Consider the following 14,151-nt stretch of genomic DNA (forward strand, 5'->3'; position numbering starts at 1 on the left):
CTGCAACCCTCTCACCACTCTTTCAAGATTGCTGGTGTGACCGTGGAATGAAGCTTTCTCAGAAAATGTGCTTCACACCCCTCAGTGTTGGGGGAGGCGAGGACCTGCTCCCGATGAATTCAAGAGGGCAAAAATGAAGATGGTGTGGGTTTTCCTCTTACGTAATTCTCTCATCTTGATACAGCTCGTCAGTTGAAGGAGTGGTTTTTGTTTGTTTCAGGAAGACATGCATCTCTTCTCTTACTTGTAAGAGAAAATCTCATGTAGATCAGTCAACGTTTCACCAGGAGCTCCATCTCCAGCTGGATTCTGAGTTCCCGGGGGCTGGAGGCCGCATCAGACTTCTCACTGTGGCCCTTTCCGAGTCTAGGCGGCACCCGATCAGGCAGTTACACTCCAGAAATACAGGGGGGTCGAAATGGAAACCTGTCCCAGCGCCGTAGCTTTTTCCCTCTGTTCCGGCGATTCGTGTACGTGTGGAAGGTATTCTCAGAGGTGTGTTGTCCCACAAGAGGGACTCACTGCACCTTGGCAGCCTCTCTCTGCCTCCATGGCTCCCTCCTCCTTCCGTTCTAGACCCACAAGTTCACGGTCTCCCATTCCTCCCCGTCAGCAGCTCTCTCTGGTTGGCCTCCTCTGCTCGTTCACTGTGATGTGATCTCCTTGGAGAAACGGGTGCAGACAGTTCCGCAGTCAAAGGGTGATGGTCCAGCACAGAGTCGTCAGCATAGATGCCTCTGCCTCTCTCCCTCTCGTCGTTGTTCTCGAATAAATGCCTTCCAGTTGATGCTATGGAAGGTTCAAATGTAAGCCTGAAACTGAAAAAGGGAAAATAATAATTAGCACCAACATGAATCATTGGTGAGCTGGGTATATTTTAAAGGTATAAAAAGGACAGCCCTTGGGACTTCCCTGGTGGCACAGTGGTTAAGAATCCACCTGCCAATGCAGGGGACACAGGTTTGAGCCCTGGGCCGGGAAGATCCCACATGCCGCGGAGCAACTAAGCCCGTGTATCACAGCTACTGAGCCCGCGCTCTAGAGCCCGCAAGCCACGACGACTGAGCCCACGCGCTGCAACTGCTGAGCCCATGCTCCGCAACAAGAGAAGCCCACGCACCGCAATGAAGAGCAGCCCCCCGCTCACCGCAACTAGAGAAAGCCCATGTGTAGCAGCAAAGACCCAATGCAGCCAAAAATAAACAAATAAATTTATTTATTTATTAAAAGAAAAAAAAAACGACAGCCCTCCCTTTTGATGATCTTTTCTGGAAAAAGAGCCCACAGCATTCTTGGGAAATTCAGCATAAGGTTCACAGTCAGGAGAGAACTCAGTGATGCCAGAGCCTCGGGGAGGAAGTTCAGAAGGACGAAGACTGGAAGATACCTGCAAGGAAGAGATTCGTGTCTTACGTGCTGTAAGAATGTTCTTACAGGGGGTGTAAGAACGTTCAGTTAAGGGGCAGAGAGTCCTGTAGGAGTCCAGCCTCACTGGCTTCTGCCCTGAAAATTCACCTATTGAAGTGCCTGGTCCTGAACCACTGGCTGCTTCACCGGTGAGACGTAGTCAACCCGAGCGATGATCAGATCTGTCGCCGCGATCCTGCCGTGCGTTGCACGTGCTGATTTCTGTTTGAGGAAGGGCTGTATGTTGGGGATCTATATAGAAACTGTTTCTTTGACTTAATAACGAAAACTAAATCTAACAAGAACTAATTACAAAGCATGCCATGGAAAGAGGCAGACTTGAAGATTCTTGGAATACAAAAGGTACACGTCTAAATATCAAAAAAAGGAGGAAGACGTGTGTGCCTGTTTGGTGCCTGAGAACCTGAGAGCCAGGCGGCGGCGGGCTGCTGGGACGGCTGATGAATTACAGAGAAGATTCAGGAAGGCAGGCGGAGGCTCTCAGCAGCAAGGGCCATCGCAGGAAATCGCCGCCCGCCCCCATACCCCCAGCGCGTGGAACTCGCCCTGACAGTTTAATTTAGCAGAGGGCAAGAGACAGGTGCCCCGGGCCGCCTCGCCTGTGTCTGAACGCCCAGAACTTTGTCTCTGCAGCCTTCTGACTTCTTGGTATTTGCCACCTTCTCCACTTTTTCCCGCTTCTCCTTTAAACGTGTTTCTAGTGAAAGTCGTCATTGGTTTATTAAAATGTAAATGCTTCCTCGAAATGTGTTATTTCTTAGATCAGGCATAAGACAGTTAGTTCCTTGAATTTATTTAGCTGTCTCTCTTCATAGTGAGGTGGGATGATTCGGGTTTGTTGATAGAACCATAAATAAGCAGAGTAGATGTGCTTTGTTCCTCAGAAGCAGTGATTTCTTAGACTAGGAGGAAAAGGCCCTTTTCAGCTGTAAATCACTCCAGTTCAGTCCCATCTCCTGTTCACTTAGGGTAGATGGTCCCCCAACATTGTCATATGGACACATACAGCCTACGAGCCGTGCCCTGGCTGAAGGTCAACATTTAAGAAAACTGCCTTTCTGTGGCGTATCTAGTTCTTTGTGTATCCCTGGCTGCGAATGCCTTTATACCTATTTCCTTTCTCCCCACTTCAAGATCTGACCCCAAGTTCTTATGTTGCTTTTACTTTTGTATTTCTTCTTTTTTTTTTTTTTTCCTCAAGAAAAGAAGTGATGAATAGAGGCAGGTCAGCTAGAAAAAGGAAAAGGCGGGGCTGGGCTCTGATTCTTACCTTCCTTCAGCTTTCCACGCATAAATGAGATGCAAATTCAGTAGCCGTAACATTTCTCTCCCATATGAAAAACAGATTTTCCTGGAAGCCGCGAACATTCCCCCGCCCCCCAACTCCGACACTCTTGGTATGTACTCTGCATTCTCTGGTTGACTCTGTAAAAATATTTTCCGAATCCACGTGGCTGTGAGCTGGCAGCGAAGAAAGAACGGTGAGGGCTGGGGGCCGGGGGTGTACGGGGAAGCGGTGACACAGCTCAGGCAGATCATGTCACAGACATGACATGTTCATTCATAGCTTTGTCAGAGTCACCTTTGGGGGAAAGTCACCTTTGTCTTCTTCCACAGAAGAGGCTGCCATTCATGTTTTAATTTGCTGTTACATTTAGGGGAAAAAAAAAACCCAGCAACATACAAGAAAATCATTTATGTTTTTATGATCTGTTTTTCTCCCCCAGAGCTCCTCCTTCCCTCTTCCTCTCTCCCTGGGGAGTCTGTTTCCCTCCTCGCCTCTAACACAGGACTCTGCCACGTGCCCTTCCTGGGGCGAAGGCTGGGGCCTTCCAGAGCCGTGGGGGACGGTGGGCTGTCCAGACTCCCCTGCCAGGCAGCTTGGAGTGTCTTATTCTGGCTGCTGACGGCTTCTGTTCACAAGGGAAGCCTGAGTTCTGGTTTCAGCCATTCGCATGTGGCTCTAGATTCACCAGAGATCATTTGGTCCTCACCCCTGAATAATTAAGAGACTAGAGCAGCAAAGATCCCTCAGGGTAGATTAGGAGAGAGTTCTGGTGCCATGATGGGCGATGGGCGTTGGTCACCTGTTTACCTTCACTCAGGTGTTTGGTTAAGCCCCACAGTTAAGGGTCTTCAGCCACCTCCTTCCTTTAAGTACGAAACTAAAGGGACTGTCGGAAATGGTTTTTTAGTTCGTCGTCTTCTCAAGGCACAGTCATCTATCTATGAGCAGGCCTATTTATTTAGTGTTCCAGATTTACTAAGAAATAATGACATGATCCCTATAGAGGAAATTCGAAATAAATGTATAAATAAATGTATAAATAAATTCTAAATAAATGTATAAATTCTAAATAAATGTAAATGTATCAGGCAGGAAGGAAATTGTTGGGAATATTACCCTGTCTGTCCCTTTAATATCATAGAGGGCCCCTTCCTTCCAAATTCCTAAAGGTTTGGGAAAACATTCCCTTTCCCTGACCAAGTGTTGCTTCTCCTTTATGTCAAATTAGTCTGATGAGAGGCCAGTTTTATGCATCAAGATTCCAAATGTTTTTGAAAGAACCAAAGGTTTACCTCGATATGCCCTTCCTTTTACAGTGTTTCTGAGATAAAGATGGAAGATATTTTGTCTGTTCTGACACGGGATGATTGTTTTAAAGGGAGACGATGGGGAAGCCAGGTGAGTTTTATTATTTATCGTGCTTGCTGCTAACAGACGTGACGCATTTCCTGATTTGGGGAAGCAGTGATTCTGAGTACGGGGCAGTTACTGCCTCTGTCAAGTAAAACGTGTATTTTAAGGACCATGAACATTAGGTGAGGCCTCATCTTGATGGTGTTTTTCTCTGTCTTTGCTCCTGGACATGTTTGCTGGGCTCATCCAGTTAATGGGCTCCAGTCCATCCTGCGCGTCTGCCAGGCGGCAGCGAGCTCCCCAGAAAGGAGGTCTCATCCCAGGCCAGAATGAGTCTGGAGGCAGCGTTACACACTCAGCCCTGGTGGTTCCCCTCCAGATCATCAACAAGGACACCTGGCTAGACCCGTCCACCCAGGAAAGCATGGAAAAAATAAATAGCTCGGAATCTCCATTCGGACACACACACTTAGTTCATCCATTTTTTAACGTTCCGTATACACAGAGGAAGAGTGAAGTTGAGATCATTAAGAAGAAAAATTTTTATTATCCGCGCAGTTCCACATGGAGATCCTGAGCAGTTGCAGACAGCCCAGGATCCTTTCCTGCTCCTTTTCCGAGGCTTCCCCCCTGCTCGGAATCACTGCCCCGCCTCCGCCCCCCACTCTACCGCGTTACTCAGTGTATCACATGTACTTGTCAGTGTGTGTGTAATGATGTTGCTGTGCGTAATTTCGTCCATGAAATTTTCATTATTTGGATATTTTACATTTCTGATGCCTGAGGATAGACTGGAAAGTCAGAGCCAAATAGATCAAGTTTAAGAGTTTCTTTTATGCATTAATATGTGTCTTTATTTGGATCCATATTCTCCCTGAGGCAAGGACTCCATCTGGCTGACCCCGACTTAAGTTCTGTTCCAGAGAGTACCTCCGGAAATGTATCTAAGAAAAGGAGAGGAAATAATCAAGTGTCCGTTACCACAGCGTGTGTTCCAGACTTGGGACTGTGCTAAGCTCTTTACACGCTTGGTCCCGTTCCATCCTCTCAGCAGCCCTATGAGGCAGATGTTACTGTCCCACTTTATAGATGAGACAACCGAGGCTTAGAGAGCTGAAGGAACATTCACAAGGGCACAATAATCATTGATTCTCCTGGTGTGAAAGCAGCAAAGCACCTGTGCTTCACCATGCACCGATAAGCCTCTGTTAGTATTAGTTAAGCCAGGAATTTGGAACTAAAGTGCTTGTTAAATTGGGTAACGTTAGCCATTTTCATAAAGGTGAAATTTGGTCAGTAAATGGTACCACAGCAAAGATCCCCGTGAGCAAGACAGTGATTAAGGACTCGATTGCTCAACACGTTATTTTAAGTGATATTTCATTATAGAACAACCAGGGCACACGAGACTTTGGACCATCCCATATTATCGATAGTCTGTTGTCAAGTGAACTGACCAGAAAGGAAACACTCATTGGTCTTGGTACACTTCTCTGTTCTTTGGAAACTACTGCAAATTCTAGTTGGCGGGGTGGGGGGGGGGGGGGAAGGGGCCATTGAGATAGTATCTGGAAAGCCATAGGAAATGCTGGATGCCTAGGATACAAAACATAAGCGGTTTTTGTTTTTTTTTTTTTCAAATGTTCCCACAGCTATTTAATTATAGCCCCGGGACAGCTACATGGGATAAACAGGGGTACCTGGGGAGCTGTCTGAGGCGGCATGTAACAGCAGAGTGGTCAGGAGCATGGCCTTAGGGCCCAGTTCCTCATCTCACCAGCTGTGTGGCTTTGGGCCAGTACTGGACCTTCCTAAGGTTCATGAGTACATTTCTTTTTGTGTACAATTGAGATAATATTAGTGTTCTCAGAAGGAGATTGGAGGGCTGAGTAGGAAATAACCTGAAAGTCCCAACACGGGTACCAGAGGGTTTTCATTATTATTACTATTATTATGATGATTTTGTTACATCAGTTAGTAGCAGGTGTGGAATTGAAGTCCAGACTCATTGACATGAAGCCCAGCGCCTTTTTTTGCTGTTTCACACTAAGTGGACAATTGGCATCTGCCTGCTCTCCAGAAATAAGAGCAAAGCCACAGAATTACAAAATGAGATGGTAAAGGTTTGAATAATCTAGCCTTACACTGTTTCCAGGACCGGCTGTGGTGTCAGTATTTACCCCCTGAACACAGCCCAGATCTCTCCCAGGCACCGATGGGCGTGTACAGCCCCTGCGCGTCTCTGGGGAAGCTGTGGACGGGTGCAGGGCCCCTCCGGCAGGACGCTCCTCCAGAGCAAGAGAACGTTCCCTCTGCTCTTTCGGGGGACAAGCCAGAGCCATTCTGTTAGCATCCGCCCTTCTGTGGCCTGGCAGCCCCAGTTCCTCTCCTTAAGCCTTTTCTGTGGCCTGAGGCCAGCCTTGAAGACTGGCTGGGGCTTGAGGAGCCTTCATAAGATTGTGGGTGAGAGCTGGGGCCCAGAGTCGGACAGACTTGGGTTCGAGTCCTTGCTTTATAGCCACTCGTTCTGCAGCCTTGAGCAGACTATCTCCTTCTCCCCAGCCTCAATTTCCCCATCTGTAGAATGAGGACAGCACGAGTACCCATCCTGGAGGGTTGCTGTGAGGTTTAAATAAAACGAGGCCCAGCATGCTCTGCACACTCTGGGCCATGTGAGTTCACCTCAACCCTGAGTTGCTGCTCAGATGGACAGGATGTTTTGATATTTTTAAGATCTGTTGGTCTTTGGTTTTAAAAAGAAAAAGTGCTAATCAAGGTTGGGCTTTCACTGACACCAAAATAACTGGTTAACTTAGAAAACTCAACTAAGCATGCCAGGTTCTAGATGACACGTCCATAAACACCACTTGTTTGACCAAATTTACCTTTAAGTCAGAGGACAAAGAAAAACGAAACTAAATTGACTTCATTACTAATTATCTCATAGATAAACAGCCCGCAAGAGTATATTATGTGCATGCCTCATGTGAATAGTAAAGAGAATAAAGTAAATGCTGGCTACAACTTTTAATTCTGGGGGGTTTTTTTAACAGCTTTTTAAAATTATTTATTTGTTTATTTTTTTTTGGCTGCATTGGGTCTTCGTTGCTGTGCACGGGCTTTCTCTAGTTGCGACAAGTGGGGCTGCTCTTCGTTGCAGCATGCAGGCTTCTCACTGCGGTGGCTTCTCTTATTGCGGAGCACAGGCTCTAGGTGCGCGGGCTTCAGTAGTTGTGGCACATGGGCTCATTAGTTGTGACTTGCGGGCTCTAGAGTGCAGGCCCAGTAGTTGTGGCACACGGGCTTAGTTACTCTGCGGCATGTGGGATATACCTGGACCAGGGCTCGAACCTGTGTCCCCTGCATTGGCAGGCGGATTCTCAACCACTGTGCCACCACGGAAGCCCTTAATTCTGTTTTTTGTTTTTTTGTTTTTTTTAATTTAGTTTTGGCTGCATTGGGTCTTTGTTGCTGCAGGCGGGCTTTCTCTAGTTGCAGTGAGCAGGGGCTACTCTTCCTTGTGGTGCGCGGGCTTCTCACTGTGGTGGCTTCTCTTGTTGCGGAGCGCGGGCTCTAGGCCTGCAGGCTTCAGTAGTTGTGACACGTGGGCTCAGTAGTTGTGGCTCGTGGGCTCTAGAGTGCAGGCTCAGTAGCTGTGGCGCATGGGCTTAGTTGCTCTGCGGCATGTGGGATCTTCCCGGACCAGGGCTCAAACCCATGTCCCCTGCATAGGCAGGCGGATTCTTAACCACTGCGCCACCAGAGAAGTCCCTTAATTCTGTTTTAAATACAGTACGTCTTAATTGGTATCCTCAATGTGGGCAGTTCTCTCTGGCACACAGGCTGGTGCCGGACAGATGAATGTGGGCTCAGTAGCCGGGCCTTCTACACACCGAGCCAGACACCTCATCATAATGCCCGTCTTCACCCAGCTTGGTTGAAGGCCATTGTAAATGTCCTTTGGCGTATATACATTTTGGGGCTTCTGTGAACAGAACGCAAGCGAGCGAAGCATCTGTCAAATGTATATTTCATATTTAGGTGTATAAAATATATATAGCTACGTCTGGGTGCGCGAATGTTCAGCCATCTACAAAGAGAATAAATTTGATCTTTCAGCTTGACTGGGAAGCGCTCAGAAGGTTCTAGGGACCGTGGGGGTAAAACTCAGCTTGGCAATAAAATGATTAAAACAAAATCCTTCCATTTAGTTTAAAAATGCCTTAGAAGTTGGCGATTTCAAGACACATGCTTCAGATAACCACCCCCCTGCCACCCCGCCCAAATGCTACCACCTAAAACTGTGTACAACAAAAATAATCCAGCGCAGCTGTCTTAGACTCATCTGTTGCCTCTTGATAGGCATGAATTTTCATCTTCACAGTATAAACCCAAACCCAAACATGTTTTTCCTAAAAGTTTTTTTGTCCTATGAAATACGCCTGTAAACTCATCCTAACAAAAAGCTCACTGGCATGGTGAGAGATTCAAATAAGGTCACAAGCCCCGAGCCTAGTTTTTGTGGAGTGTCTCTTCTCTCCAAGATCAGTGGGGTCTTTACAGAAAAAGGGTATTGAGTGCGTCTGGACCTTTGGAGATGTTATTTTTCTAGACGACCCACAGTCTGCTAGTTGCAAGTTGCTTCATGAAGCAGGACTAAGCCTGCGTCTTTGAGGGCTGGAGAGCCGCCCCCCCCCCCGCCCCCCTGGCCAGGTGCTGCGGGATGTGCCCTCCGGGCTCTGACCCCCTCTCGTTATGGGAGCATTCACCTGTCTGGGGCTGAGCCAGCACTGCATGACTCTGCTCCCTGTGTCTTCAGTTTAAATTCAGACTGTCCTCCCAAGAAGACAGCTGAAAAATACTCATTCTCAAGAGGGGCAATTTTAAAATAAAGCATTTCTGGAAGTGGCGGGGTAAGACCTTCTTTCTCCTAAGTATATTATGTTTTCTGCCATTAACTTTTTCTTATATTCTACTAAAGTGACCTCATCGTTTCAAACATGTGAACCTAGTTTTATCGTGTTTTTTCTACATATTTCACTAGTATACACACTCACATTATATGTATGTGTATATGTAATTTTTTTGGGGGGGGGGTTGGGAAGAAAAGATACCTCATTTTGAAACCTAAAGGGGGAAATAAGAAAAGCCCTTTGTAATATATTGCCATATTATCACTAAATCCCCTGACAGTTGTGACACAGAAGCAAGTCACCTGTCACTTAAGCTTGAGGTCTCTTTAATTTTCTCCTGGAATTCGCACCAGGCTGTCTTTAATTTGAGGCCTTTATTGGAATTCTGAAACCTCTCTGCCTCCCTGGCTCTCAGATCTATTCTGAGAGCTGTTACAGAATGTATACAATAACCAACAGAGGGATTCGAGAGGGCTGCAGCCCTGTTTATTTAACACTCTAGAGGGATTTTTGTGCTTATTCGGTCCTGGCTGCCCGGCTTTCAATATCGCTTTGACAACCATTCTGCCCTTCTCATTAATTTTAAACAGTTAAAACACAGGAAAAAGAGGAAAAAGTTTTCATTATTAAAGTGCTTTACTTTTTAATAACAGAGGATTCTGTCCGCCAGGGGAAAGGGCATCCTTGCTAATTTCACATTCATATTAAAAAAAAAAAAAAAAAAAAAAACGCAAGGAAGGTGACAGTTTCGCTGCTGAGGTGGCTTAACGAAAAGAGGGCAGCAAAAAAAAAAGTTTGCATTTCACATCAGTTAAGAGGGTAAAAAAAAAAATCCTTGTTAATGACAACAGCAAATGTCCACTTTCGTAACACAGCTCCTGAGTGACTTTTCTCTTGACATTTGAGTGGATAAAACCCTTAGGGGGACCATGTACCGTGAAATCGGATAGACTGTCATCAACCAAACAGGTAGCTGGGATGATTTGACTAAACTAAAAACATTTTCAGGTTGTGAAGTCTCTATTAACACAGAGACGAATGTCTCTCCAAAGAAGGAGGCTTGTTCTTCCCCTCCCTGTATTCTTTCTGCGGCAGCTTTAAATGTGAAAAAGACCCGGGTGATGGGGTTAGGGTGACGGGGTTAGGGTCGGTCAGCCAGACCCAGGGGCTCGCACCCTGCCCTCTACAGGAGTTAAAAGCAGCATGAGCTGGATCTCACGCTAGTGAGACCCACACTGGGGGGTGAGTGTGGGTAGAGCTTAATTGGCACCATCCAAAGAATCAACATCTTTGGGGGGCACGTTAGCCAGATCGGGTTCTTTTGGATCTTGGTTTCGTGTTCAACAGAAAGCATTCGTGTTAAGATGCAGGAAACAAAAGCCACTTGTTTTTAGGGGGACATAAAGAAAGGAAATCTTTTCTCTGGGCTTGCTAAAGGCTGAAAAGAAAAGAAGTTTTTATTTTCCTAATATTTTCCATCTGTAAGGTCTTTTATACAGACAGATGTGAGTTCTTACAGAGGGGACTGTTGGCTGCAAAGAGCCATGCCATCGTCTTGAATGTGGTTTGCTGGAGCAGCCCACTCCTCAGTGGGTTCCTGGGAACTCAGCACAGAGGTCTGGGCTGAAAGAGTGAATCTGAAGCATTCAGAGTCTGAACCTCCTAGGAATGAGGAAGCATGCTGTACAGATTCAAGGACAGACTCACCTGTGGTCAGGTGACTGTGGGATGCTCTTAGACAGGAACGGGCAGGCTTCCACCAATGAGTATAAGGCAGGGGAGGAGACTGAAGGCCTAAGCGGGCCATACAAGATGCCTTTAAAAACTGCTTGTGTCCAGTGATGTTTTTTTTTTTTTCTTTTTTTTTGCGGTACGCGGGCCTCTCACTGCTGCGGCCTCTCCCGCTGCGGAGCACAGGCTCCGGACGCGCAGGCTCAGCGGCCATGGCTCACGGGCCCAGCCGCTCCGCGGCACGCGGGATCCTCCCGGACAGGGGCACGAACCCGCGTCCCCTGCATCGGCAGGCGGACTCCCAACCACTGCGCCACCAGGGAAGCCCTCCAGTGATGTTTTAAAGGCCGGAGTTGGACTTGGAAAATTCCAAAGTGTCTCCAGTAGACTTTGATTTTGAACATGAGTCATAAGAGGCCAGGAAGGAAAGTAAATAAGTAAATAAAGAAGAGACGTGATCTGCTCCCTCACCAAGCCACCCACCCTCATCTTCACTTGACTTCAGCACCTTCATCGCTCCCTTTTTTTCCCTAGTAATATTGAAAGGATTACCCTCGTGGGCCCCTCTGTGGTTACTGTGTGATTTTACTGTTATTAAATCTGTTATAAACTGCTTCATTATTCCTGACTCTGACTGTCTCTCCTTTAATCCTTCCGTCACCCTCCCAGAAACCCCGCCCCGTTGGCCCCCAGGACATCCGAGAGCGAGCCACGGTCTTGCAGACAGTGTTTGAAGATTATGTGCACTCCAGTGAGAGGACGGTCGCCGGGGCCAAGAAAGGTTGGTCGATTTCTTAGGTGATTGTGGGTGGATAACCCAGCAGGGCATCGTCCCCACCTCCACCCGCACGCCCCCCCAGACAGGTTGAGAGGCCAACCAGGCGTCTTTGCTCACCAGCAGAAGCCTTCAATCTCCCTAATTCTGCGGGGTTTGGAAGCAGGCACGGAAGGCTTTAGAGTGATATTAAATGTTAATTTCATCCTTCCCCGTGTTTTGCACAAATGAGGCTTTATCTTGGCTTACATCAGGACTAGAGCTTTGACCTAGCAACCTGGATCTCAGGGATCCATTTTTCTCTTTCTTAGAAAACCAGATAGAAGAGATATGACATGTCGGTAGGAGTAGTTGTAGAGATGGAAATTAGAGATGAAGGCAAGGGCTGGAATCATTAGACCAAAGCAGTTCCTGTTTGAAAGTACAAAGGAAAATGAGAAGAACAGTGCTGAGGAAGGGCCGTAGGCCATGAACCCAGTTCCTGGGAAATTTACAAAAGAGTTAGGTACTAATTTAATATTCGGTACCTTTATAGGATAAGTTGGCCCCTGGGATCACCAAGCATTAAGGGTGGACTCAACAGTTCACTTTGAGTGCGGAACAGAGCACGGGAGAAGGGAGCTTAGAACGGCTGCGTGTCTTTCATGCTGGAGCGTGTGTGTCTTGGCTAGTGACTTACCCCCATGTTGGGGGATCCAGAGTTTTTTTCGATAGTTAACCTACTATTTTGAGAAGAATGCCAGGCTGGCTTACCAATAGATAAACACTATAGAATCCTTTCTTCTTTTTATGAATTGAATCTTTAAAAAAAAAAAACGAAACAACATTCCTTTCACAAATATTTATTGAATTGGGCGCCATTCCAGGTGCTTGGGATACACCAGGGATCAGAACAGACAAAAATTGTCACCTTTAGAACATTCTAGTGGGGGAGCAGAAGATGAACATCATAAACACAATAAGTAAATTCCGTATAAATTAGATAGTCTAGGGAAAGGTGATGAGAACAATGGAGAGAACAGAGCAAGTGAGGGAGATGAAGGGGTGAGGGCAGAGTGAGCCCTGTCCTGAAGGTCGATGCTTGAGCAGAAACCTCACGAGGGGCCGCCCCGTGGCTCCGACAGAGGGCGTCCAGGCAGGTTGGGGCGTGGGGGTCAGAGTGCACGGGAACTCCAGGACAGCAGTGTGGCTGGAAGGAGGGGAGGGGTGGCAGAGGAAGGGCATGGAGACCACCCAGGGGACCTGGTTACCGCGAGTGGAAGGGGAACCATTGGAGGGCTTGGGGCAGAGATGTGGTCTGACAGGTCTGAAAAGGTCAGTTGCTGCTGAGTGAGAACAAACTCTGCGCGTACGGGTGAAGGCTGGGAGACTGGCTACCGGGTGGTTATGGTCATATGGAAATAGATGGCAGAACTAAGTTAGCAAGTATTTGCAAGTGCCTGTTACATACCTTAGCACATCATAAAGGCAGTCCTTAGTTAGGCAGTCCTTAATCAGAACTACCCACGATGAGAGATGACGTCCCAGTAATTGCCCCATACTGCTGATAAATAATTAGTGTGTATTCCAGTCTGGTTGCTGATAATACCCTGTCCTAGCGTTTCCCTAAAGTGAATTCGGCAACTCCTAAGGCTCCTCCTGAGAACCTGCCTTTAAAGATGTACTGGAACATTCTGTCAGGAGGAATAGAATGTTTGTCTCAGTGGAACTTTAGAGTTTGGTCATTTGTGGAAAGTTAGGCAACGTCAGCTTTCTGTACGATGCACAATCAAGTGTTTGCAGCAGGATTTCAGGGTTAATAGCAGAGTTGCAGTGAAGAGAAAGAACACCACCGCTATGATGTCAGTGTCAGAGGTCATCTGGGTGTTCCAGCGAGCCTGCAAAGATTTCAGTGTGACTGGGTCCTCAGAGTAAAACTTACAGTCAATAGTCCTTAGAGAATGCGGTTTTGTGTTTTCTCTCGTTATCGTTACCATTGAACTTTATACCAAGAAACAGAGTTACTTGCCTTGTTTTTAAAGGATGTTGGAGTGGGGCCAGTCCCCAATGTTTATGTACCAAGAAGGAAATAAATGTATCATCTTTTAAGGAAACTGCCCGCAGAAGATCTCGGTCACCCCACAGCAGACATTAGGTTCTCCCCAATTCTTCTCTCTCCTCTTACTTAGGATTGAGTTCTGGAGGTTTGGGGGGAATGTACACGTAACTGCCACACCCCAGGAGTTGATACTGTCTTTTGCATTTCAATCTGCATATGCAAATTCCCCACTACTGACTTGCTTCCCTTTTATGCCATTTCAGAACCCACCTCATGAATAATTAACAAAGCAGCTGGGTTTTTGCCTTCGTGGCAGAAACCTCGCTGGAAACTGGGCCAAGTATGCATTTGTTTTCCTTTTGCATTTTCTGACCCAGTCATTGCTAATGACCTGAACTTTATCGTGGTCAGTTTCCAGAAGCAGTTACCCCTTTTTCCCCTCCTGTCTTGCATCTTGTAGCTAGAGCTTCAGGTGGTAAAAATTGTGGTAACCTAAGTTTGAACTCCAGAGTCCTGAACGAAAATTTCAGAAGGCGGAGTCCTTTACCTGCACAGTGCCACTTCCCCTGCGGTTCGAGCCGCTCTTCCCTTAAGACCAAGGGCTGCACGGGCAGGGGCCAGGGCT

The 14,151-nt window shown here is 47.0% G+C and overlaps 1 protein-coding gene across 2 annotated transcripts in view; it reads left to right on the forward strand.

The window, feature by feature from the left end:
• The window catches only part of DDX31 (DEAD-box helicase 31), a 73,593-nt gene that overhangs the window by 39,091 nt on the left and 20,351 nt on the right, over window positions 1-14,151 (forward strand). For both annotated transcript variants that reach the window (XM_007453106.1, XM_007453107.1), the window contains exons 17-18: window positions 4,033-4,114; window positions 11,383-11,494. In XM_007453106.1, coding sequence (XP_007453168.1) covers window positions 4,033-4,114; window positions 11,383-11,494 — 194 coding nt within the window. The remainder of the gene's footprint in view (window positions 1-4,032; window positions 4,115-11,382; window positions 11,495-14,151) is intronic.

Source organism: Lipotes vexillifer, unplaced genomic scaffold (genome assembly GCF_000442215.2).
Source record: "Lipotes vexillifer unplaced genomic scaffold, Lipotes_vexillifer_v1.1 scaffold149, whole genome shotgun sequence".
Lineage (NCBI taxonomy): Eukaryota > Metazoa > Chordata > Mammalia > Artiodactyla > Lipotidae > Lipotes > Lipotes vexillifer.